We start from the raw sequence: 27,577 nt of genomic DNA on the forward strand, positions 1-27,577 counted from the left end.
CCATTGTGGTGGAAAGACAGGAAGCAGGAAGTGGTGGTGAACGCGTCAGTCATGAGACCGCCGCTTTTACTCCGGTCCTCGGGCATCGTCTTCCGGCTATTCTTGGGGCCGTTTCCCGATTTTGGACACAAACTCCTCTCTCGTGCAGCCTATTTGCCGCATTTGTCCACGTTGAGAAAAACGATGCACTATCAAACCGAGGAGAGAGGAAGCCCAAACAGCACAGATTACCGGATTTATTTTAGTAAGTGCAGAACCGCCATTGTCGGAGCATAAACACAAACACACCCCCTCACAAGTGTTAATTTAATGGCGCCACCGAGTAATGGAACATTCCGAACAAGGTTTTAATGTTTGACGTTAGCTGGAATAACAACCCCCAGAAACGTTGACCTGTCGCGTGTTCTACGTGCTATACGACGAAGCATGGAGGAGTTTTTAAGCATGTGGTCTGTGATTTTTCTGTTGAGTTGGAGCAGTCACTCAGAATAAACATGTTCAAGTGTGTTTGACGCAAAAAACAACAACAACAATTACTGTTCTTTAAAAATAACGGCATCTAAAATGTTGCCAGTATCCATGCCACTGGTGACAGTTGTGTTTGCTCAAACGCAATGACACTTAGCAACCAACATAATTGCTGTACAGTATACCAAAGTGGATTTCATGAAGTATAATCGATAGGTAGCACGGTAGGTCGAGTTAAATGTAAATCTGAGGGCCCACTTTTTGTATCTTTTATGGATAGTAACTAGCAACCAGTCTGGGGGGCACTACATTAACCCTGTGGAAAAAAAGTAACATTTACCAAATTGTGACATAGGAGGTTTCAGCCTGAGGCCAGCAATATTTTATTAGTCACGTTGAAGTGGAGCGAGTTAGATTTCAGGCCTGCATCCTCATGCTACTACCCTCTTCTGTTAAAATAATGATATTGGTTTTTAATTTATTTTGTCACTAAGCCATATGCATTTGTTTGAATGAACATGTTTAAAAGATGCCATTTTGTTGCATTGTTTGATTGTGTCGTTTGGGCTATTGTCTCCTCCAGAAAATTCGGATGGCAACTACATTTCTCCTTTCCATGATATCCCATTCATAGCTGAGCCAGAACAGGTAACCCTCATAATTCTCTCGTATGTAATCCATGGCCACTTTGTACTTGCATAATGTGTACCTTGTGTATTTTTTTCTCTCGCATCAGTACAATGGTTTGCCAGCCAAAAAGGCCAAGAGGAACGAGAGTGAAGTACGTTTGGATAAGTTTTTATCAGAGTATGAAATACAGCTGAGCATACGCTGCATGGACTGTAAATAAGGTCTGTATGTTCAGGTGCTCTTTAACATGGTCGTGGAGGTGCCCCGCTGGTCAAACGCTAAGATGGAGGTAAGCGGATGTCACCCTCGCATGGTTTTCTGAAAACACCATTTTGTTGCAAAGTTAAGCAGTTTGGAAAAAATTGATGAGGTCCATAAATTAGCCTAGAAATATGCATTCCTAAAAATGAAGCATTTCTTACCACTTGAATACATAAATATGAATTGTATTTTGTTGTTGTTACACTACCTTTTCATGTCGTCAGCTGAGAGTACAAAATGCCATGTTTATTGCATTTTGAAATGTTCGCATATTAGCATTTCTTGAACATTGATGGAAAATATACGCGTGATGCTCACCTCACGCTAGTAAGCAGGTAAGAGACATTCCATATAATTAAAAAAATGTATGCTTGTATTCATGAAATTACGAACACCTGTTGAATTTTGAAGTAACATACGTGATTATAATAATAATAATAATAATAATAATTATGTGTATTTTTTTTTAATGCTAACAAAATTGAGACAGTTTTGTTTACACTGTGGACATACCTAAATACTTGCGCTGATCAAGGAGAATACCTGTTCACGACACCCACAAGTGCACAAATACGCCGCCATTCACCATTTCAACAATTTCCAGATTGCGACAAAGGAACCACTGAACCCCATTAAGCAAGATGTAAAGAAAGGCAAGCTCCGATACGTTGCCAACATATTTCCACATAAAGGTTATATTTGGAACTACGGCGCCATCCCGCAGGTAAGGCAGTCATTGTACCCTTGATTGTCATCAGCAAGTGCTACCGATGAGACATAAACATTTTACGAACATAGTGTGATGTGGCATTTGCGGCATCTGTATTCATTGATACTTATTTCACTCATCGTTTAGTTCCGGGTCTTTTGAGCTCATGCTTGCTTTTAAGTTAGTTTGTTCGAAATAAATGCTCAGTTTGTTAATATCGTTTAACGGGGAAGACGTGGGAGGACCCGAACCACATGGACTCGGAAACAAAATGCTGTGGCGATAATGATCCAATTGATATTTGCGACATCGGCATGCAGGTAGGAACACTTTATATTCGAAGATTTTTTTTTTGTGTTTGGGGAGGGGGGGGGCTGCTAATTACTCTGCTTTTGTCGTTGAATTGCTTTGCTCATTTGGCATTTTGTTGCCTTGTCCTGTAGGTGTGCTCTCCTGGTCAGGTGATTCAAGTGAAGGTGCTGGGAATCCTGGCAATGATTGATGAGGGAGAAATGGACTGGAAGGTCATCGCTATCAATGCAGAGGACCCCGATGCCAAAAGCCTTAACGGTGGGTGTTTTCTACTGGTCATATAACTTACCGGTAATTAAGTCGCTGAACAGATCCAAAGCAAGCTTGTTTGAGCAGGTGTAGTGTGCGTCTTACTGTGTCCCTCCAAAAATACATAAATACGTAAATTCCATGGCCTCGGCGAACTCCTCCCATGCCCGAGTTTTTTTGCCTTGATGACCGCTGAAGCCACGTTCCGCTTAGCTGGCAGGTACCCGTCTGCTACCTCTGAAAATCTGATGGCGATGAGAAAAACAGTTTACGACCGTTGAAACCGTTTGCGAATGTCTGGCAAACATCTTTGCGACGTTCTAAGGAACACCGATGGAAAAAAAACAAAATCTTTCGCTACATGCACAAACAAATGCAAAGCATTCTCCACTCAGGGTGATACGGGCTGAAAAATCGAGCACCAACAATTTTATCCATGCGTGCAAGTGATCCACGGTAGTCAAAATGGGGCTTTTTGTTGTTTTCGATGAAGGAAAAATATTGGCCAGGAGGGATCCATTTTATCCAATTACCAATGCGTCAACACATCAAGTGACAATTTGTTATTTTTCCATCTGTTAAATTCCAAAAGAGCTTGTCTCAACTCCACTCAATACACGTTGAGCGTATTTGTAGCAACCTTATTTTGTTCACTTTACGTTGGATGACCTGAATTATGGTCAACCGGCGCTGACAGTATCATCAAACCAACTTGGAGCTGTTTTCATTTGCAATACAATGGTTGCGTACAGTCAACAGTTGGCTGTGGGTCTCCTTTAATAGTTGCCTTGCGAGGTTCTCTCGGGGTGCAACAGCAATTTGACACTAATGTGAGATTTATCGTTTATTCCCTGATCAAAACAGCCGCAACTGAATTTCACGCAGGAATTATGCTCACTGACATGCCAATAAACTGCTGTCATTGCCCGTCTGTCAATGTGACATATTCTGTATACAAGACTTTTTTCCCCCCCAAGACAGACAAATTCATATTCTGCAGCAATTCAATTTTTGTATTTTATTTTTTTAAATAAAAGACATAGATGACATCCGCAAGAGCCGGCCCGGTCATTTAGAGGCCACGGTGGACTGGTTCAGGAAGTATAAGGTTCCGGATGGGAAACCCGAGAACCAGTTTGGATTCAACGCTCAGTTTCAAGATAAGGTATGGTAACGGATTTAAAAGAAGCGCCTACGAAAACCCGGTATGTTGAGGCTGTGTGTTCTTGTCCGAAGGACTTTGCCGTGGAGATCATCAAGTCCGCACATGAGCACTGGAGGGCACTAGTGCAAAAACAGACAAACAGTGGTGGGATTGAATGGTGAGATGTCAAAGGGTTGACTTTGCCGAGCCATTTTTTATTTTATTGTGTATTTTTAAATGGAATTCGTGCCTGTTTTGTTTTCCAGCAAAAATGTGTCCTGTTCTGACAGTCCTTTCAAATGCAACGCAAAAGAGGCAACAGATGTGATTCAGTCGGTGAGACTTTCCATGCGCGTTACTTAGTAATGATCGCTACCAGAAGAGCGTCATAGCAACGGTACATCAATGATCATTTGTAACTTTCATTGACGCAGGCCCCCACGCTTGGTTGCGGACACCGTATTTCGTCAGAGGGTAAGTAGGTCGTGATTTGGTTTGAAGTTGTTAAATACTCCTGCGCACACATGTAATGCCTCTCTCTACTTTTTCGACTTGCACAGTGGACAAGTGGCACTTTGTCTGAGCGACTGGGATACCCGAAAAGACATCATGGATGCAAACAATCATTGCTATCAACGGCACTCAACTTGTTGTGAGCGGTGTCTAGTCATGTCTGGTAAGGATCTATTGTCATCTCTCGAAATAAAACGGCCGGGGGTTTGCTGTCGATTACAGCTTAGCATAACATAGTGTACATTTTTTACATCATAAACTAGCACGTTGTTGTTGTTGTTGTTTTTTTTGTTATCCATGTGGACTCGTGCTCTGTGTCCAATCCAGAGATGAAATATGTTTCGACTGCCATGACATTTCTTTTTATTGTCATCATCCCATTTTTAATCATCGGTCTGTTTTCCCTTGCGGTAGATTGTCACATACGTCACGGTAAATTCTTGTTTTTGATGCTTTCTCGACACATCAAAGGCAGAAAACGGATCACCTGTGTGACTTAATCCATCGATTGATGTGAAGACATGTTTGCCTTGTCGGCCATTAAAGGAGGAGCATACACACAAACATTTGAAACTAGGCGTGTATTTATAATGGTAAAACTGATCATTTTATACAAGTCAAATATCTTTAAATAAATATAAATTTATTGGAGGGAAAGGGGGAAAAAAAACACCCACACCGTGGCAATATCAGCAATGATAATAACAGCTTTGAAATAAACTGCATCAGTACATTACAATACTTACAGCTGAATACCTATCCTTAATCCAAATTTTGGAGCATACCAAGCTTCTGGAGAACAAGGGAAGCCTTAAGAAATCAAACAGGAAAGAAGTGACTTTTAGTGTCCGCCTGCAAAAACGAAAAAGTATGAAGTACTCGTTGTTTGAGCCAAGTACATGCAGTACTCTTGTTATACCCATAAAGTCATTCAAGTAATTCTGACTCATAGCTTCAAGTATGGCGCTGCTTTTTCTTTTATTCATTTTTTTTTCTTCTTCTTTTTTTTCCCCACTTGCTAAATCTCTTTAATGTTCTCACCACAACCTGCTACTGTCGCTGGGCTCTGTACAATGAACACATAAATCGCTGTGAATTTTACAACATCCAAAATATAAATTCCAATGTTTGTCGGGCTAACAGTAAACGTTGTGTTGACAAGAGTGTATTCTTGACAGACTTTCCTGGAAAATGTTTTCTTTTGAGTTTTGATCATTTGTTGGGTCAGTTTGCCATGTTGAGAACCTCCGTCGAGTTCAAGAGTTGGAAATTTCATTTTGTATTCTCACTGTACAATGTGACACACTCATTTACACCCTGTTTTAAATAAAACACTTTGTACTTTATTACATATACATAATTTTTTTTTTCCTGAAAAAAAATTCGAAGTGCTTTCAGAAAACGAATTTGTTATAAGATTGGGTTAAAATTGTTACTATAACGTTACAGTCATTCCATTATATATCACATGAATTAAAAAATAAAGAGGAAAATCATACAATTGCTTAGTGGTTATAAATAAATTGAACTATACACAGGCACAAAGATGATACTCACTGCCCTGTAGCGAAAGCAAATGAATTGCCCGTAATTTATTCAATATCATACTTTCCCTTTCGTCACATCAGTGCATATACGTTGTGTTCATTTGAGGAAAAAAAAGAATCACCATCCTACTAGCTAAAACTTTAAAAAAAATCTAATAAAATCCAGGAACTTTTTTTTTCCTCGAAAAATCTGTGTGACGTATTTTAGAAAAGTTGATCCGGGACACAAAATTCAATGGCACGTCCCTGAATGAGGAAAAAGACAAAAACAAATGCAGGCAATAATGTACAGTTTCTTTTTTAAATGTCCCTGATTTTACAGTAACATTAGTAATTCAAATGTTCTAGCAGGTAGGTAAGACAGTAAGAAATGAACTTTTTCCACCTTTTAGGTGGCATGCAGTTAAACTGTAACCCAAAAAAACCCCAAACAAACAAAAAAAACCCCCAAAGAAATATATATAGATTTTTTTTTTCCTATTGCCAAACTGGTTTTGAGGTATATGACTGGTTGGTACTGTACATTATTTAACAGCCTTCTTCTCACTGCCTAAAGAGTCTCACATTGTATAATTTTTTTTTTTTAACAGGTTCAATAGCACCCTAGGAAACAAAAATTCATTCGAACACAAAGAGAAACAATGAATTCGGCTTAGCGCATTCTTTACAACAGACACACAATTTATACCGGTAATTCCAAAAAGGGAATTTAAGTTACTGTACACATCTCACCTGTTTATTTTACAGTTAGATTACAATAATCCAAGAACGAAGCCACAGCAAGCCAGCTGCCCTTTGAAAGTGACACCCAAGCTGACCCTGTCCCATGCTCCTCAGTGTATAAAAAGCACATCAATTAAGCACCACAGACATAAAACTACACTTAATTTTTCACCATTCAGGCTGGTTCAGTGAACTCGCCCAAAGGAACATTTTTGCTGACAGTTCAACTGGAAAACCTTGGATAATAAAAAGCTTTTTTTTCCCCTCCTCTTTAAAATGATAAAGTAGCACCATTTGAATGGCTCAATGTATAGAATCGAAGTTGTGGAAGAAGCACCAGCGCAATAGTGTTCTTTTTTTGGAGGGGGGGGGGGGTTAAAAAAATCATATATTGTGTTGTTTTACTTTGGGAACGTGTAGAGCTTACTTTTGGATTCATTGTTTATCAACATTTTTTCCTTTTATGTTTTAGAATCAAGAAGTGCTCAAGATACACTGAAACATCAACTCTATGATGTGAATGAAATCCAATCTTTCCCATTATATCTTTATTTCGTCTGCAGTATCAATTATTGTCTTAAGACATTTCAAAGACGACATATAATTAGCACCTTGAAGTTTTCAAATTCGGCATTCTATGCCATGTTGAAGTATTTCAAAATGTAAAATAAAGCCACCAAAGATGAAGTTTTGTTTCCGGTAAAACCCCCCCCAAAAAACCCCAAACCAAAACAAAAAAACAAACAAATAAAAAAAGGTCTGTGTGTACAATTGAGAGCACCAGATGTTTTAACAGTGTGAATCTCGCAAAAGTTGCAAAACAAAAATAAATACATCCATAGCAGGGTCAACAAAAAAAACTCAGTTGTTAAAAGTGTAAAACACCTGAACACGTTGGATTAGGAGTGTTTGTATGAGGCCAGTGCTGCAGTTGGTCATAGCATAAATAAAGCACCTTCATTATTATTATATTTTTTTTCTTGAGGGTATTTTAAGCAAAGTGACTATAAGGTCCTGTGACCTTAGTGAAGGCATACGGAGATGTACTGACATAGGTGTTGGTTGTGCACGATGAGGACCCCTCAATGAGTGCCTTTATAAAACGCTTATAAGGAGGCTCCCCAAGAGATTCTGATGGCTCCGGATGCTCACGCTTCGTCCCCTTCTTGTTGCCCTTGCCTGGCGTCCCCTCACCACCATTCCTGTCGGCATCTTCCTCCTTTTCTCGAGCCTTTTCTGCCATCTTTGCTTCCCACATGGCCAGACCGTGCTTAGCCTCATTCAAATTTTTGTGCTGGTAAAAGACCAAGGATATACGTGTTGGGTGATGGCGATCCGGATTTTTAAGAGGTGTTGTGGCGTGGAGCTCCCGTTTAGCGCATTCAATGAGGACCGAGCCGTGGCTTGGTGCCACTGCCACTCCACCGATTTCGGGGTCCAAGAAGTTGTGCTCATTGTCTGACCAAATTTCTGGCTTTTGAGGGGTCGGGGGTCGCTGTAAGGCTCCAGGCTCCTGCTTAATACCCATCACCATGGGATTACCGTTGAGCAGACCCAATCCTATCTGTGTCTCTGGGTTTAAACACTCACCGCTGAACTGACCGCCAAGCATCTTTGGGCTAGCAATACCCATTTCTTGCTTAATTTGCATATGGAATGGTTGTTGGCTCGGAGGGAACATTTGAGGACTCCCAAAGTATGGATTCGGGGCTCTTCCAAACTGATTGCCATGACTCCCGGCAGCTGGATACTCTCGAACTCTGTGGGCAGTGGGCGTTCTTGAAAGGGCGTCCATTAAATGGGGGTCGGCCACTCCTTTAGGACTACAGGGACTGAAAGCTCTCATGGGGTGGACTGGCCTCATGCTGTATGCATTGTAGCCATTGACTTGTAAACCATGATCGGCATAATTTTGCGGGTAATTGAGCTCGTAACGCTGCTGGACTGCGTACTGCTGCTCCGAGTACAACACTTGCCGTTGTTGTTGATACATGTCCAGTTGCTTTTGGTTCGAAGCATAGTATGGATGGTAGTTATCAAGAGGCATGCCTCCGTTACACTGATAAACAGGGTATGAATGTTTAGATCCATCCATGAATGAGTTGGGCGTATGGACCGGGGAAGGATACGGGTTTGCTGGTGTTGAGGCTTGATGATGAAACATGCCGCCTGGCTTTGAAGTGCTTGGAAAAGATCCTGGGTGGCCAGGGAACCTGGGATATTTGGCGGCATTTGGTGCACCGGGATAAGAGGTAAGAATGTTTTCGTGCTGTTGATGCTGCAGTTGCAGAGAATGGCCTCCGAAGGGTTCGCTCGCTTGATCTGGATGTTGAGAGGCTCCCATAGCACCTGGAATAAATCCCCAAGAATGAACGGATCAAAATACAATGGACGCAAGTCAATTTTGTGTAACTAGGTTTGCCAATAATTAAAAAAAAAAAAAAAGACCTAAGGGAAATGAGTTTTACCTTGCACAGATGTGCCCAGAGCGACATTTTCACAGGTCACGGTTTTTGACTTTGACGGGGTCACTTTCTCTGCCTTATCATGAGAGTTGTCTATCACGGTGTTCTTGATCGCCGCTGCTTTCTTGGCATCCAGCTTCTTCTGGCGACATGACTTTGCGGGCTCGGCAAGCATGCGCACCTGGCGGCGGAAGGCACTGAGGGCTTGAATGCCACCCGATTTGATTTTTTCCTGCTGACCCTCCTCGCTGCCATATTCATCCGTGTTGGCAACTTTATACAGTGGTAGGACGTGGAGCTGCTCATCCTCTGGTATCTTTCCAATCTCTCTGTTGTCTTCCCTTGTTAACGTACATACCTGCAAAAACAGAACGAGTTCATGACTTTATTCAGGGTATCCGATCCAAAAACAGGGATTGTTTTCGCACCTTTGTTGGAAAGGTTTTAAGATATTTTCATGTTTTCTTTTCCTGCGCCAAATACCGACCAAACATGACAAGACATGTTTAACTTACCACAGTGCTGCCCCCTTGCATGTTGTGGAGGTCTCTATGAGCATGAGCACAGAAGTCTAGACAAGCAGTAACCCCAGAGAAGGGACGCCCTTCTTTAAAACCCAGGCGACAATCAGGTGCTCTGTGTTCATGTTCCACCTGTTTCCGGGAACACAGAAATTTCACTCAGATTGTTTCTTTGGAAAGTATTTTGTCTTTAATTATACCGTAAATGTGGAGTTAGTCCAACCGCAGTGAACCACACTGGGGCGCCAGAGAGCAGACACTCCTCTGTGCCATGTAGTAATTTATTAAGTTGACTGTCTCTTGATGATAACAAGCTTCATCTTTAGTCGAGGAACTGGTATCAATCCACCCACATGTATTCTGCAAAGTCATCTCAGAAAAAAAACTTGAGAAGAATCAATTTGGGCGACTCAGTGTTTGTCTAGTATGAGTGCTCACATTGCATCAGCGATAGCACGGCCGAATGGACAATCTACCGCTGATGTGGAAAAAGATTTGGACGAGATCCTCAACAAGCTTGATTTGATACTTGAAGCAGTCCAAAAGTCCCCACAATAATGACTTATAAAAATGGTCGTAATTGAGTAAAAGGTTGTGGACCATGAAAGCCGTTGGAGCAGCCTTGGGCAAGCCCCGGTTACCTTGACAAGAGTGAATAGTCTACTTAAGCCAAAGGTCAATGATCTCGAAGGGCGCTCTCATCATAATCATATTCAGATAATCGGCATTCCGGAAAAAGAGGAGGGAGGTAAACCAACCAAAACTGCTGAGGGGTGACAGGTTTCAAGCCCCGATTGTGATTGATCGGGCACACACGACAACTGCCACCGCCGGAGGTTGTTAGGCCCCCCGGCTATTATAAGTTAATATCTTTTCTGAAGCTTGAAGAAAGCTATCACCTTCCTCGTTCGCATGTCTATCACTTCCTCCAAATAAGGCATTTCGTGCAGGATCATACCACAGAATTCACGGCCAAACTGAATTAGCATAGCGCCATAGATGCAGCATAGCTGTGTGCGCATGTCATTGTGCAGTTTGCTCCAAAATTGACACATGTGACTATTGCATAGTAACATGTTTATCGAACAAGGTGGCCAGCAATATTATTTTTAAAATAGTTTTTTAAAGATGTCAAATGTACATGAAAAATAATGACATTATCAAATTATCGACAAAATATTAACTTTCTATCGAATGGCGTTCATACATCCCTTTACGATTGGCATTAGTTGCAGCGAAGAAATTCATATTATTAAATTGGAAATCCCCGCACACATCGGCTTCAAAACGAAATGAATCATAATGTAAGGGTGGAAGAAGATTTAAAAAAAAAAAAAACGTGTGGGGACTTTTCTTGACACTGCTCGATCACACAGCAACTAATTAGTCTTTGAAAGTCTGCCAATGTCCGTACATGTCGATACATTTGAACTGCTGAATTTCCTCACCTGGTTTCCATAAGCTTCCGGTGCCATATTTTTATACAAGGGGCCCAGTAAGGTGGCCAGACCTTGAAAGTTTTGCTCCAGTCTCTCTTCCTACAAAACAAATATTATCATTGTTAAATGGACAAAAATGAATTAGATAGACCTCTACATTTAATATGTAATACTGTAACATCAGTGAAAAGTACACATATCAGTGATAAAATACCTCTCTGACATCATCTCCTTGTAGTTTAAACTTTCTTGGAATTTTACTTCTGGCAAATTTGCAGCCATTGTAATACATGCTCCATGAGCATCCGAAGGAGAATGATGCTCCACATGCATCTGGATTTAATCCCTGACATGCACAGGTCCTCCTGAAAATGAATAATGAGAGTTTGAGGGTCTCATATCCATTAATTGAGTGTAAGCAAAATCAGAAACTGGTGAGATGTCACCTGCTTCTTACCGTTGTTCTAAATACAAGCACACGATGTAATGTAAAAATGACCGCATACAGCGGTATCTCTACTTACGAACGTCTCTTCATACGAAATTTTCAAGTTACGAAAATCCTCAACAGGAAAATATTGCCCCTTGTTATGAAATAAATTTCAAGATTCGAAAGTTAAAAATACAGTAAGGGCTGCTAGTCGTAACTCAGAGTTTCCTGAACGCAACATACTTTTAGTTGCTCTGCCATTGGCTATTACCGAGCATCATCCTGGCATCCCATTGGCTAAGAAGGAGATCGACCGTATGTGTGTAGATAGATAGATATGTGTCGAAGCAGCATCCCCGTCATTTGCCCGTCGGCCCATGAGATGTTCCAATAGTTTGACGTAAATGTGAATCACCCAGAAAAAGTGTTCACCAGCCGGGCACTTGCTCACTATGCTGTTTGCTTTGAACATTTTCGAAGGATTGCTAAAAGACAACAAATCATTTATTGTGCAATAGTCTAATTCTAACATGTATTTGTTACATATTTTGATGCATTTCTATGCATTTGAAAACATCTATGTCTGAATCTTGGGGGTGCTTGGAACGGAATAGTGTATTTACATGGAAAACACGTCTCTATTTATGAAAATTTCTAGTGATGAAATTTCTTCCAGAACCAATTCATTTCGTAAGTAGAGGTACCACTGTATGCAGTTTTTGTTTCTGCTTTGTTGTCACTTACTCTTCATTGAGAGCACATCGTCTTTGGGTGAGGGCTCCATGCTTTGTCAGAGTTTCACTTAGCTCGAGGTAGAGTTTGTCAGCTAGGCTGGGTTGGATGCCTTCCCAGACCAGGATTGCCACGATTATACAGGCTGTCTCACATTTGTGTCCAGTGCGTTCTCGAACCAGCACCAGTAGCTTTTCTTCTACACTGGCTCGGCGGATCACCTGAATCATGAGAAATAACACCCATTTGTTTATTGCACGTATTTGAAGGGCTCCCTTTTCTTCTGAAGAATTTCATGGAGATTAAGACAGCAAAAATAGTGCCTACCCATTTTGCAATCGGGCACCCCTGTGTGCTTTTTCCTTCCTTGCCTGTATATACCACTTTCTCTATCCTGATGGCTTGACCATTTAAACCAGACCTTGGAATTAAAAAAAAAAAAAAAGATATTGCAGTGCTTCCAATTGAACAGTACTTTGTGATTATAACAGCACATGCCACTGTTAAACTGGTGTTTACCTTCTCTCCATCTCCTCCCGTATACCAGCAACAGTAGGCGCTGATCCCAGATGAGTGTAGTATGGGCCCTCATCCTTCTCACTGATTTGTTCTAAACAAAGGGATGTTTCAGTAGTCATACCCCACTTTATAAGTAACGTAACCTAAGTACGGGTAACTCACCAACGCAGTGGCAGGATGCAATGTCATATTGTGTTTTAATCGGTGTGTCGAGTAGACTTTTTATCGGGGTGTCCAATAGCTTCATTGGCGAATCCATGAATCTCTGTAGGAGTTGCTCTTTCTTGGGCGTGGAGTCAGGTGTTCTTTTTAAAGCCGTCATGGACATAGGCGCTCCGGATGCTTCCACTTTACACATGTCGGTGTTGGTTGACAGGATTGTGACAGGCCCAGAGGATTCCACTTTGACTCTATTTGAATTCATGACAAATGATTTCTTCTCAAACACAGGGGACAGTTGGTACTGTTTTAGACTTTGCTCCATGGAGGCCAGGATGTTGTTCTGCCGAGTATTCTCACACACAGACTGTTGAGTCTCCTGCTTGATTTGCAATCCATCCAGTTGCTGCTGTGAGCTGGGCAAATTGAATCTGGGTCCGTTTTCAATTTTTATATTTGCGAGGTCAATTTTGCTATCCCTGGTATTTTGCGCAGAATGGGGAGGACCCAGTCTCTCCTGCCTTTGTAAGAGATGCATACGTAGAGCTTCATGCTTCTGGAAGTCTGGAATTGGCGATCCCGGGTGAGATCCCCTTTGGACCTGAGAACACGCCTTCAACTGGTGTTCGGTCTTGGGATACGCCTGCATCAATATCTGTTGGTTTATTGCGCCTTGTGGCAAATAAGATTGTGACTGTGTCGAATTATGAGGGAGGTCCTTAATCTTAGGTGGGTGGCAGTTATTGGGTCGCTGCGGTTGAAAGTGCCTGGAGTCACCGCTGCCTGAGTTGGGAGAAAATGATCTTTGACATTGTCCTTGAAGACCTGCTGTGTTTTTGTAGTGGAAGTGGCTGCCGGGGTGTGCAGAGCTGTTTTTGTGTTGCTGGTTAAGTTGAACTTGACTTGGCTGAGGCTGACTGTGTGGCCTGAAAATGGGAGACTTGAGTTGTTGTTCTTCAAATTGCGGTGGGTGGGACAGTGGACGCGGAAGATTACAGTGCTGCGGTTGCTGCGTGGTGAAAAATTCAGGCGACAATGTGTCCTGTAGTTCAGGGTTGTCATGTAAGTGCTTTGACTGCATGGGGGCGTGATAATATCCCCCAACCTGTTGATCGTGCTTTGTCTGGGGTGGAGGCTTCTGCATTGAATTTGCGTTCGAATTGCATTGCTGCCACTCCGAATCATTGCTGCTCGGGGCTGAAGCGCAGTGCGGTTGGGCTAAGAGACTAATTTGTTGTTCCTGTACGCTGTTAGACCCCCGAATGTTTTCCTTAAACATTCCGGGTGACTCAAACCTTTGTCCAGACCTTGCCTCCAAAATCTGACCATGAACCTGGAGGCTACGTCTCGATTGGTCTGACACAGCCGTGGCGGAGAAGCCCCTCTTCTCCTCCCCCGCCTGGGATGACATACCCCTCGTCTGTTGCTTTGAAGAGTTCGGTTCCATCCAGTTCCCCTGATGGAGACCTGAACACGAGTTGTCCTTCTGCTGTGTGGTTGTATCCAGACTGTTTTCTAATCCAGCTGCCTGAATTCTCTGCTGTGAATCGGGTCCCTTAGTTCCCATGCCGTCAGTCCCGTGTATGTTTCCAACATTCTGTTGGAAATTATTGGGCTGAATCTCAAACTGCTGAGCATGACCAGACCCGGGTTTCCCGCGTTGCACCGTGCTCTGTATACCAGAGTTGGGCGAAGATCCATATTTCAGCAACACAGCATTCGTCGTCTGTAGAGTGTTGAGCTCCTTAAAATTGTCACGATCAAAATCCTGATTGGCATTGTCATACGTTGGTTGAGAATTGGGATAGCACCGTGGGCCATTTTTAGGTTGTTGCAAGGCGTTAGCGATATTTGATGATTGGAGCTGATCAAGAGATCTTTCGCGGCCAGCGCAAGATGGCGGCTGCTGTTGGTGCTGCTGTTTTTTCTGCTGGTAATCTGTGTCATGATTGTTGGAGTATCCATTCACGATATAGTCGACGGAGTCAAAATTGTTGACTCCCTCAGCGATACCTGAAGTCTCAGGCTGTCGTTGTTGCAATTTGAGTATCTGAGCGGAACCGGGGAAATCTGAAGTCAAAGTGGAAGGCATACAATCCTCGCCCGGCAATTTCGTAGTTAGAGAACCATTCAGAGCGTCTTGTGTCCCAGACCTCTGTGGGGCAATGGATACTTGCTCAGGATAATATTGAGACAAAGTTCTCTCTAAAAGATCACCTGGTGTACTTTCTATAGTCGAGGTGCCGAGTACAGCGCCATTGATTGAAAGTTGTTTGTTTCTTGGCAGAGCAAAATGATCTCCATTAGGAATTGTACAATGACTCTTTCCTAATTTTATCTCCGCCTGAGCATTGCATTCAAATTCTATATTTTTTGTCAATTCAGAAATCTCTGAATCCACTTTAAATTTCTTCGGCTGGCTGCCCAGGAACGACTGTTCGGCGAGTACATGCTTGAAATCCCCATTCATCAACTCTCCATTCATCGTGAAGGACCCCTGATCCAATAGCCCCTGAAGTGATCCAGGGTCATTGCAGGTTTCATTTTGCCTTTTCATAGAGCCGCCCTCTGCGCTGGCCTTGTAATTGTTCCAGTTTCTGCCACTGGTAATTTGAAGAGGATCTCCATCTGAAAAGGTTCCTCCATTCTGGAGTTTGTTCGAGATGTGACGGGACGTGGCAAGTTTCTTGAATGTCAAACTTTCTTCCGTCTCATGTCTGGTCTGGTCTGTTTCCATCTGGCCTGCTCAGAGTCCATTCACAGGCTGCCCTCTCTGCGTCCTACAAAACAAAGTTGTCAAACGTTTAGCAACGGTGGTTTTATTTTTTCCTTACTTTGTTACTTAAAAGGCTTTTCAGTTTCATGAATTATCCGTCTGTCCATTATTTGAGCTGCTTATCTGACACAATATCAAAATTAATTATTTAAGGAAAGTCAAGCTCGTCGAAGATGATCATGTCCCCCAGATGGTAGGCAAGAAAAGTTTGTTTTTGAGGCCTTTGTCTGCAGCACGCTATCTTTTACACGTGTGATGGTTATTAACCTCTCAGGCTCAAATTAAGTTCTTGTAACAGGTAAAGTGAAGGTACTTGGTTGTTACAAATCTGCAACACCTGCCCTGAGAGGGCAGGTGTTACATCTGAACAAGAGAAAATCTACGCATTTGTCTGCTCTACGTCATTGACATTGGATGTTGCTCGGCGGTACAGGTTACTATTCGCAATAGAGATGCAAGCTCACTTTCTGAGCATTTCATAGATCAGAAATACAAAAAAAAAAAAAAACTCCACAGGACCCAACCTCATTTTGACATCACCAGCACGCCCTCCAAATTTTTCAAACCTCTAACCCCTTTTATTGTGGAAAATTCAGATTGGTGCCTTATTCCCCCCCAATATATTTCTGGGTCAATCCATCAAACCTCCCTAATCCCACCCACCGAACAACCGCGCTCCTACCATATAGTGGCACGCTCTGGAGCGAAGGGTTCCCGCTTGGCCACGGCTGCTAAAATGAAAAGGAACTTGGACTGGAATCCATCCGAGTCGTGTTACAAACACCAAGCTCTTGTATGCTGATCATCCTGTTTTATCAACTGCCCCACAGCCGAAGTCCTATGTTCTGTATAATGTTATTGTTAAAAAAAAAAAACAGCCATTATTTTTGTTACAATTTCCCCTGACAATTTTTCATTTTCTTTTAGTTTTTTAATATAGACATTTCTTAAACGTCACCATTAGGAAACTGAATGACTACTCCTTCCCCAATCCTATTTGACTCTCCCCTTTATTTTGTCTGGCGCTCTGTCAATCAGCAACTAAGTCAAGAGGTTAACACTGGGGCTGCGAGAGAGTGCGGCTCCATTCCTTTGGGACTCTCCGGGGTTTACAAAGAACCAAGCGGAGCCAAAGCAGCTTGTCACAGTTGGATACACCCTCTCTGACAACAACAAAAAATAATCTTTGTGAACCTCGGACAAAGCCAGAAATCCCAGCTGAATGTAGGCCTGTTGGCACACATGCATCGTAACGCAATGCAATGGCAAGGCGCACGCAATATCCTGTCATGTACTCGGAGACATTTAGTGTTGGATACGGCCTCATGATTTGAGAGTTGGAGATTATTTTGCAGTAGAAATATATGAATGAAAAAGCTTTGCATATATTTACCATTGGTTTGGTGAGCGTGCCTGTCGGAACGCATAAGACATTTTTAAAAATGTTTTTTCCTTTCTATATATATATTTTTAAGTGTTTTGATGCGTTTTCTCTCTAGCAACATCTGTTTCCTCAAAGAACACGTACACACAATTTTATTTTTCTTATGACTCAACTTGGCTTTTATTGAAGCTATTTGTCTCCACAAGTCGGTGTCGTAATTGTACGTCAGGTTGCCCCGCACGAATATTTGTCATTCTTCCAGCTCCCTCTTGTTTTAAGCCCATCATTTAGCCTGTGCAGTTTGAACACGTCTTTTAATTGCTGTCTGAAAATCGACTTTTTAAAGGAAAATACAAAAATAATGACAGAGTAAGTCAACATTTTATTGACATTGGAGGTAATATTTTTAAAACAAAATAAAAAAGACCCCTCCCACACGCCACAGTAATTTCAAACATTTTTATTCAACAGTACACTAAATGGAGAACAACATAAAATACTGTCAGCGCGAACTACTAAAAGTAGCCCCCTTTGGGATAATGACTATGACTAGCGACGGTAAGGCATATATCCTGAAGATAATGCTAAGTTTTGGCGGCCCATCAGCTGTGTGTTTTGTCGAACTTTTTAATAGTTTCATTCCCAGCTGCAATGTTTTGAATCGGAGTCATGTTATGTTTTTATTTATTTATTTTTTGCCCCCAGTCAAGTCCATAGTTATGTGTCCATAGTTGATGCCATCTATTTGGCGGGACATGGTAGTATGTAATATCTCCAAGGGAATTTGCTATACTTCCTTTCAAGAGGTTCTGCATTGTGCCGGCTGATTAGAGACAAGCACTCTGTCCTCTGTCAGGTTCTGGGGTTAGAGAGTGAACTCTCCTTCGCTACACGCCGAGTGTAATTAGGTCAGATTATTTGTATCCCGGAGTGTTTTCAAATCCACCCCCTAAATATAGAGATAGACTGTGCAAACCACACAACCTATGACAACATTTGCACAACTTGGCATTCCAGCTGACTATGCAAACTTTTATCTCTACTCACGCCCCCTTTCCCCCCCCCCTCAATTGCACCAGATGGTCTCTTTTGTGCGCATATATCTGTGCGTGTGTGTATGTATATAGATAGATAGACATTTACATGTTTTAATGAACCACGTGATGATTGGCAATACATCAGTTCCGTCATCATACTCAACATTAATATCCACTGGCATAGGCCCAAATGGCCGATGCTAGTGGCCTCAAAAACAAGCAAGGTTTTTTTTTCCTGTAGTTGAAAAAGAGGTCATTCCAACAAGAAAGTAAAAATTCATATTATACTTGAATACAGTTAAAATATTACGAGAGAAAAAAAAAGTAAACAAAATTGTAGGAGAGTTAAGTTGGAATATCATTGGGCAAACAACCCCCAGGTTTACAGGAATAAAATAGAAATATGGAATACCACAAAATAATATATTTTTTAATGATGCCAAGAGAGAGAAAACTCAAGATGAAACAACAAATCAGCCGTAATATTACATGACAAATATTTCTAACCTGTGAAAAAAAACTATTCTATCCAAAGGGTCAAAATCTTTACAGGAACGAAATGAAATTTCGCGTTCTGAAAACCTCAAAATTCCCTCACGATAAAGTCATAATATTATTTTAAGAAACCTGAACGTTGTAATTTTTTTTCAAGAATATTGTCGAAATATTACAATGATAAAGTTGTAGTATTATGGAAAAATGTTTTGAAATTATGCCACTGTATCATTCAGTTTGAAAATTGCTACACAAAAGTTAAACTTTAAACCAAACACTCGCCAAGATTACCCGTAAGCGCACAAAAAAAAAAAAAAAGTTAACTACAACTGAACTGTATTCAGTGATTCTTTTGCATGCCACTCGAGGGAGCTGTGTAGCACTATAGTAACTAATCCCACACTTGAAGAATCACCGCCGCAGACTGTGGAAAAGAACCCGTTGTTTGGACGTGGGGTTTTTAATCACAAAAGCACAAGTGCCAGTTGGCCCGATATGCCCCTCCTGCCGGTCAACTGCTAGTCACGCATGTAAAGACAGATGTTCCTTCATGCTCTCCATCTCGCCACGTTTAGTTGTTCCCGCCCCCTTCACACTTGTGATTCACGTCACATGGCACACTGTTGCAACGCTTGCAAATGTACCTCACATGGTCACTCATAACTACTGGTATGAACATCTGATACCCCTCCACAGATGCGAAGAAACAAAAGGCTCCTGTGTCTTCTGTCATCTCTTTAAATCCTTCAAAATGATACCGGGGGGGGGGGGGGGGATAAATTTAACGTCGAGTACTGTAAAATGAATTGAATGAAATATGATTGTGGTAGTGCCAAAGACAAAGTTACATTTGGTGAAGGTTTGCGTTTTTTTTTTTTTGTTTGTTTGTTTTTAAGCATTGATCTATTTTTGGTTGTGAAACAGCCAGAGGTTGTGTTGGAATGTTGAGAATTTTTAGCTTGGTGACTGTGACTGTGACTTTTCTTTTTCCTCCCCCTTTGTTTTTAAAATAGAGCAGGCCTCTTCTATAGGGGCAATTTTACACTGGTGCATGGTGGAACGTAGCCACTCTCTTCCTTTGCAAATAATGTTTATCTGATAAGTAAGGAATAACTCTTGGTGGGAGTTGTTTGGAAGTAAGTTGTCAAGTCTGAAGTCTGAAGACGCGTATTAGTTTTTCATGCCACTTATATTTTTTCAGTTTTTTTGGGGGGGTGTTGGGGAAGGTGGGGGTCATGAACAAACGTGACACTGCTCTAAAAAAATGGTCTACTTTTCCAGGGCGGTACAGTAGAATACTTTCTTGATATAGTGACCAAATCAAGTGCGATGTAAGAGTATGCGGATTAGATAATAGCCTGAAAAACCGGATGACTGATAGATTTTTTTCCTCTCACATGATGGCTTATGTCAAACTTTAAAAAATTTTTTTGGCGTGGGCCACATTTTAGTTACCGTTTCACTTGGAATGCCGTCATGACTGAAACCATATGAAGAAGTCAAATAAGTTACTATCATGAGGGGTTTGGTAATAAGAAAATTCTTAGAATATATCTATTTATTCCATATGAGAATTTAAAATGTTGGTAGACATTTTAGAAAGGATCATGGAAGTTGACATGATTGAACTGCTTTCGCGGGCCACATAAAATGATGTGGCGGGCCACATCTGGCCCCCGGGCCTTGAGTTTGAACATGTGGCCTATGTAATAAAAAAATAATTAAAAAAATCTTATGTGGTTCTAATTTTATTATTATCCATCCGGTATCCAATTTGTGTTCCCCCCCCCCCCCAAAAAAAAGTATATATATATAATGTATGTATGTATATACAGTATATATATATATATATATTTCCATTATATAGAAAGAGTATTTTCTGATGACAAGGAATTATTGTTCTGGTATGTCATGACTGGCCATATATTTTTCCTTCCAAATATGTAGGGCAATATAAATAAATATTCCACATCATATACAAGCCAATTGCCCAATGCTCATTATCTTGTTCAAACTAGCAACTAAAGTTAATCGATGAGCCCAATCACAATGCGTTGGAAATACTCTTCTGTTTGTAATTTTGTTCCCTCAAGAACTTCCTTCTCCTCCTCCTGCTCCTCCATACCAGCATCACTGTTCTTTATGTTTAATGCAGAACAGATGTAGTCGACTTGGCGGGGAGATTCCCCTTTTGCTATCTTTGTCATCCTGCAGCTATTGCTGTAATTGCATTCACGTGTTTTTTTTTCTTCCCCATCTTGTTTCTTTACTTTTACCTCACTAGTTATGTGTTCCATTTGTAAGACACTAGCTGCCTTCTAATAGTTATTCAATCACAACTACGCATTACTTCATATATTATAATTGTGGAGCACAGAGACGTTGAAATGATTTTCTCGATGGCACTTGAGTATTAGTTACCTCCACCCGGGGAAAGTTTTTCCACAGTGTTTGCTTTTGTCTGAAGTCAGGTCATGCAAACGTACAAAAGAGTGCAGTCATCAGATGGGGCACCCGTGAATTCTTTAGGATGGGAAAAGAATCCCTTGCAGACCGAAGACTCGATCCACAAGCCACATCTAAACAATACCATTCATACATGCGTTCATTCCACGAACATAAAAACGCCCGACTTTTTGGGGGAGGAGGGTAGGGGGGTCATGTCGGACTGTTTCCAGATGACTTTGTCAACGACAAAGGGCATTACTGTCAATGTTTTCCAATGAAGAACCGTGATGGGTTCAAAAGTCATTGAGAGTTGTTGAAACTTTTGTAAAAAAAAGTGACCTGAGTGGTTGCGCTGCATGTAAAAGGGTGAGGCTTAACCGCTTGAACCGGCTGAACTGGCTGAACTGCTAACAAACGCAGCCTTGATATTTTTAGGAATTGCAATTCATTTACTGTTGAAGAAAATGTATTTTCTGTCTTTTTTGGAGACAGCTTTTGAAGTGAGCGAAAATGTGCCTTGATTATGATTTTTTTTTTGATTTGAGCAAACTGTAAGAAGAGATCTCAATAAATCCGGCACCATTAAATAACTGATGACTAGACTACAATGTGACAACCCCTCGATCCACAATTGGCTTGGCGAAAACTGTGCGCGTGCGTTTTGGGGGTTTTTTTTGGGTCGCATTCCTGTTTTCCACAGGAGGTCGCATCTGATAGTAAACAGCAGTTGACCCTTAGCCTAGATCAAACTCTATCAACCAGCTAATCACTGATCTGAAAGTAGACGAGACCTTTCTTGACGTCAGACACCCCCCCCCCCCCCCCTCCGCCAACCACCCCCCTCCCACGAAGATTCCGAAACCCTCTGCGCAAAGCACGCAGACATAAATCAAACTCCTTTTTGCTCGGTCTTAAAGCATCATGGGGCACGGAGACGGGACGGATTCAGCCAGCGTCCGACCCCTCTCGCGATGCCCCCCCCCCGCCCCCCCCCACCCATCCCCCCACCCCCAAAGCCTCCTGACAAAGCTGCGCGTCTCCTTCCAACTGCTTGTCTTCTTGCTCACGACCCCCCTTTGTCTGTTGCGGCAGTCAATATATCTGACTAACTTGATGAAGTGCGCGCGGAGAAAAGTTAATTTATTTCAGGCCGCGCGGTCGCCATGGTTACCAGCCGACGAGCGCTCCAAAGACCATCTGGTCCGAACATTACCCCGGCGCCGCCACCGACGGGATAGGCTGCTCCGCTCTGATGTTGCACGTCTTTCTTTCATGCGCTAGCGTCAACGCTGCTACTCTGCACCTTCAATTGCACTCACGATGATTCAAATCTGAAAATTAACATTTTCCGTTGCCATTGAGAGAAAATATGCTTTTTTTTTTTTAATTTAAACAATACAACACTGAATTCAAATGGGAAGTCACATGATGAACAATTGCCTCGTTCAGTGTTAGTTTTTATTCCGTTTGGGGCTTTTGCCTTCAACTGAAGAGGTGTGATACACTCAATGGGCATTTTGTGAAACGTTGCCTTCTGTTATGCATGACCACTTTTATGCGGGCGTCACTACAAACAGGAAATAGGTGTTGAACAGTCAACACAGGAAATGAAATCTTTTTTAAAAAGGTCATATTAACGTGACACATAGCGTAGCACACCTATTTCTGAATAGACCCGATGCTTTAAAACTTTCATGCACCACTAATAACCTGTAACCTGATAACGTGATAACTGTCGTAACCGCTGTCCCTGAAAGGGTTTAAATTACGCTATGCTATTTCATTTTCAAAAAAAAAACCCCGCAAGCCACACTTGGTTGTTTTTTTTCCATGCCTTGAATTTGTAAAAAAAATATATACTGTATATCTTTTTTTTTTTTTTTTTTTTTTTTCACTAATGAAGCTTTCGGTGGATGTACATATGAACTGGTTGGGTTGAGTTTTCCCTTTGGGTACTCCGATTGGAAAGACACCACTTGTTGGATTGGTTCCACTTTGGAAACCTTATATTGGGCTCAAATCCCCTTGACGTTGACAGAAGTCGTCGGTGATGTCATTCAAAAGGTTTTGAATGCCGTTCAGAACCAGCTGTCTGTCTTTTTTGCATCATGTGTGGACAACGGGGGGGGGGGCATGGGAGGTGGGGCTGGGTGGGCTACTAACCTTTTCAATGATAGCTTCTAGCTGTGCAGTCCTCTATGCCTGACATTTTGGAAAGGGGCAACCAGCCTACACATGCAGTTGTTTCGATCACGATGGGCACCGTTTGAAATTGGTTCTCGTGAGATTTACGTGAGATTTAGTGCAACAGGCAATCTATTTTGGGATGTCAACATTTGCTCATTCATGTTGCGAAAAGAATTATGTGCATACAAAAAGGTTGTTTCCGTTGTTATTTTTAAACGTTCCGTCAGGTTCCAGTGATGTTTTTTTTTTCTTCCAAAGCCTCATATCTAAAATATTTTTGGACTAAGTCCTTATTCGTAGCATTTGCATGTCAATCTTCCTTACGCAAGTAGTGGATCTATACTTTCAACTCAACTATCAGATAGTAGAACTCATTAATTTAAAAACAAACAAACAAACGTTCAAGCAAACTGTGTTAGCGATTCGTCGCCAGTCTGAATCCAGTCAAGTAAAGATGGTGTTCAATTTGGGATCCTTACGTAACCTCGTGCCTGCCACGTTACCGAACGCTACGATAGTGTTTGTAAACACAGCGGCCATGTGCGTGCGCTCATGTGGAGGAAGTTTTTTCGTCACTGCCCTCGCCGTCTCAACCCTCGGGGGTTAAATACGGACATCGAGGTCTGGATCGCTCGCCCTGGACTGGTCACTCAAAACAGAACCTCACACAGCGCGCTTCGTCATCTGAAGTGGGCTTCATTTCTCTTTGTCATCCTCTGTTAGAATTATCAAGACTTTGTAGCTTTGCCTTATTGAAGATAGTCCCCACGTTCACTCCTTTTTTTATTATCGCTTTGACATCGAGCTCCCTGCATCGTTTGTAAAATACTCCAAAATACTTTTCCTCATGTGTATTTGTCCCGAAATATACAAATGTCAAGAAACGGGAATGCAATTCCTGAGCCGATTACATTCTGTACTGCTCTTGCTCCGCTTCCCCACATAGCAAACCAACCCTCCAATCGCACAGAAAGGGGGGGGGGGGGGGATAAAAATAAATCAATCCGAAAGAAATCAATACACCACACTCTGACATGGCCATTTCGTTTCAGCAAAGCAGCGAAGCTGCCACCAGCGTTCAAACTGCCCGGTGCTTGTTTTCCTGTGTTATTTGTGCAACTACCTCTGGGTGGAAATATGATGCGTGGGCTGGACAGAGTAGGGTCAGAGGTGAGGGGCTTGGGCATTGTAAGAGGCCAGCATTGTTGCGGCGCGCTATGGCAACTGGACATTCTTTCTTGAAGGTGAAATTGTCTTTTTTTTTTTGTTTGTTTTGTTTTGGGTGGCCCGGGAAGTGACATAAAGGGGACTTTAGAGCCTCGGCGGAGGAGCAAGCGCACGGCTTTATCTGTCGATGTGGATAGAGGAGAGTAGCAATGTGAATGTGATTGATCTACTCGGCCCTTCCCCCATGAAACCCCCATGGGCCTATGAAAGCTCCCCGTGCCTCTTCGGGTTGGTGAGGTAGCAGCAGCAATGCAGATAGTCATGAAGATGTGATGTGAACACTAAAGATGCAGCAAAAAAACGTTTTCTACTCGGGAATGCCGTTTTTTAAATGGCCACTCGAATCATAGTACAAGCATAGAGCATGTTAATGCATTATTATTACATTTTTTTTAAGTCTCGTGTCGTCTCAATGAAAAGTAGGATGCGCAAGAAGAAGCGCCGTCATGACACAACGTCATCAAAAGACCATGAAAACCATATCAAAACAACCACTTCAAGAGGGGTGCACCCTGCACGCAATTCCAAAGCTTTCTGACTCATTGATCATTATTTCTTTTGTAATTAACCAGTTATAACATAAACAGGACGTTTGGTGTGGAAAAACCCGAACTCGAAGACCACGGAGTGTTTTGATTGTCCAATTTCTGTGAAAATTTGTGACTCCATCTTCACTTAAATCCTTCATTATCGGGGTGAGCGTCGCCTTGTCTTGTTTCCAGCATTAACGGACAACCAAATCGGTTTGTTCAACGACCAAAAAGGGCCCAAATAAAATTCTCTACCTCGAAGCAAGTCTGCGTTAGCCTTTTACCCCGAGGGACATTGTGACAGCAGTTCCGCTGTGGTCGTTGCAATACACAAGTCTAATACACAAACCTGAGGGAGATCTGTTAGATTCTAATTGGCCAGATGGTAATCATTCAGTAGCACTTGCAGGAAAAGAAAAACACAAAAAACCCCCCAACTAATTAGCTATTTGCTGTTAAGGCCTAACGCATGCAAATTGACATGTTATTGTGACTTTCAGGGGCTCATTGTGCTTGTTATGCAAACCGTTGACACGCTCTTATCACTTTGAATCGTGCTATCAGTTGATGTTAGCCCTCTGTTTTTCTTCTTTTATATCCTCGCTCAGCCCTCTTGTGCTATTAACCTAAATATTTTTTTAAAAAGTGTAAATCGTTATTCCTTGCTTGAATTCAAAACTACGCTTTTTGGGAGTTGTTGAGAAAATTTTCGAAAAACCAACTAAAATAAATCATGCAGCGGATCCATGTCGACAGAAATTCAAATTAGGTTCGAGTTTCTTCAAGTCAAATCTTTCCGACCTTCCCGGCTTCCGCTGACCGACCCCCCCACCAGCACCAAAATTATCCTTTTCTCGTGCCTCCCGAAGGTATTTGCCTTTGTGCCTGTTTGTGATTCACCAGCCTAGGCAATGAAAGCCGATTCACAGAGAGCACGCAAGGTAGTCCAATTGCACGGCGGCACAAATAACTACCGCAAGACATGTCCGGCTTGGACTTTTGCTCTCTCACGCAGAGAGTCTGCACACAACACGGTGCTAACAAATGCACCGATGTGCAAAAGACAGCGACAGATAGTGGCACTGAATTCGATTTAACGTCAGACTAGAGTGGCAGTTACTTGGGAATCAATTCAAAATTGTTCTCCGGGCGCTCAAAACGTAAACCGCCGAAATAAGGTGCGTTCGCTCTGAACCACACATTTAAAAATTAAATGGAACGCCGAGGGCGGGGGGGGGGGGGGGGGAGACGCGACAGAAAGCAGTTTCATTCTTATGGGTGGGGGGGGGGGGGGAACTACGAGTAAGGAGCATGAGAATCGAAATGTTCCTTGACGTTTGGAAAAGAAGTCAACGCAGAGCTCGAAAGGAAACGAGAAAGGTGTCTCTTGGTTTCAGCGGGCAGAACAAGAAAGAAAAACGTCAGCCATGTTGGAGTAGCTTTATCTAAAATCCTCTCCGTATTATTCTTGCTCTTGCTTTTTGCTTGAGAGAGAGAGCGAGAGAGAGAGGGGGGGGGGCACGTTAGCTTTACCTAGCTTTCCTCTCAAAAGCTCCAAAATTGCATCCAATGTTGAGGAGAGAGAAAAAAAACCCCCGAAAAACATAAGCGGAGTATTAACCCTCTCAGCAAATCCTCACCTTCGTTCCCGTCCCTCCACTTTGTATAAATTCCAACGAACCGTCTGGATCTCCCCCTGTAACAAATCCTAAAGGGCAGCCATCTTGCCTCCTTCTGTTCTTCTATGAAACAGACTCTCCTCCACATCAATATTCATGCAAACCAGTCTGACGTCTGCTCTCATCATCAGGAGTAGCCGGGGTGTCGCTGTTTGCCGGCCGGAGAATCCAACTCGAAGGCAATTCTAGTTTTAGCCAGTCGAAAGCACACAGAGTTGCCCAATTTTTTTTTTAAATAAATAAAAATGTGTGCACGGGTCATGGGGGGGGAAGATCCTTGTTTTGCCGGCAAACTCAAATAGTCACAAAATCACTTTCCTACTGAGTCTTTCCCACACAAAGGGACAGGTTTTCTTTCCCCCCCACCACCACCCTACCCCTCTCCCTTGTGCGCCCTCCTCTCTTTTTCTTCTTCCCTCAGCCGCACACAATAGTGAACACTATGATGGCTGCCCTCAAGCAATGGAGTGGATTCGGGACAGGACTCCACCCCCCCACATTTTGTTAAATATTGCACTGGTCTCAACTGTCTTAACTGTGGCGGGGAAAGAAGTTGTCTCCACCCCTCTTCTCTCTCAGGGAGGAAGCCCAGCGTCTTGTGTGTGGTTTTCTCCCCCCCCCCCCCCCTCCTTTTTTTCGCTCTCAATGTAATGACTTCCTTCCACCGGCCGCCGGTTACGCAAGTTTCTCTTCCAACAGCGCCAATGTTTTGAGAGCATTGCAGTCATCATCAGATAACCCTGGCCAGTTTGGAGTGCGACCAGTTTTTTTTTGGGGCGATGGACTCATTTCCACCGGCTGCGTCTTTATTTTGGTACGCCTCGCCTGTCTGACCGACTCCGTTTTGGAGAGTGGCGTAAGACAACTCTCTGGTCTGCGCGCGCCTGCCAAGACCCTCCTCCTGTTGACACGGGCCACGTGGACTTGTGAGAGATAGACGGGCAGAGAGAGAGAGAGAGAAGAATGCCCTTGTGGATGTTTAACAGAGACCCC

The 27,577-nt window shown here is 42.4% G+C and overlaps 2 protein-coding genes across 2 annotated transcripts; one reads left to right on the forward strand and one right to left on the reverse strand.

Annotated features, from left to right (window-relative positions):
• Positions 1–5,632, forward strand: ppa2 (inorganic pyrophosphatase 2). Its single transcript, XM_086119409.1, has 12 exons — positions 1–244; positions 1,052–1,116; positions 1,205–1,249; positions 1,334–1,387; positions 1,964–2,083; positions 2,302–2,388; positions 2,512–2,638; positions 3,667–3,794; positions 3,866–3,951; positions 4,040–4,109; positions 4,208–4,247; positions 4,334–5,632. Exons 1-12 carry the CDS (start codon positions 52–54, stop codon positions 4,354–4,356), a joined length of 1,038 nt encoding a protein of 345 aa, XP_085975535.1. The 5' UTR covers positions 1–51; the 3' UTR covers positions 4,357–5,632.
• On the reverse strand, positions 4,909–26,980 carry tet2 (tet methylcytosine dioxygenase 2). The gene is made up of 10 exons (XM_086119408.1): positions 26,546–26,980; positions 12,825–15,601; positions 12,663–12,753; positions 12,471–12,564; positions 12,156–12,364; positions 11,196–11,346; positions 10,991–11,080; positions 9,537–9,674; positions 9,025–9,379; positions 4,909–8,905 (listed from the first exon to the last, which is right to left on the reverse strand). The coding sequence occupies exons 2-10, from the start codon at positions 15,556–15,558 to the stop codon at positions 7,548–7,550; spliced, it is 5,220 nt and encodes a 1,739-aa protein (XP_085975534.1). The 5' UTR covers positions 15,559–15,601; positions 26,546–26,980; the 3' UTR covers positions 4,909–7,547.
• Between the last annotated feature and the right edge of the window lie 597 nt (positions 26,981–27,577).

Source organism: Hippocampus guttulatus, chromosome 9, assembly GCF_054856545.1.
Source record: "Hippocampus guttulatus isolate MCC_2025c chromosome 9, RoL_Hgut_1.0, whole genome shotgun sequence".
NCBI classification, from domain to species: domain Eukaryota; kingdom Metazoa; phylum Chordata; class Actinopteri; order Syngnathiformes; family Syngnathidae; genus Hippocampus; species Hippocampus guttulatus.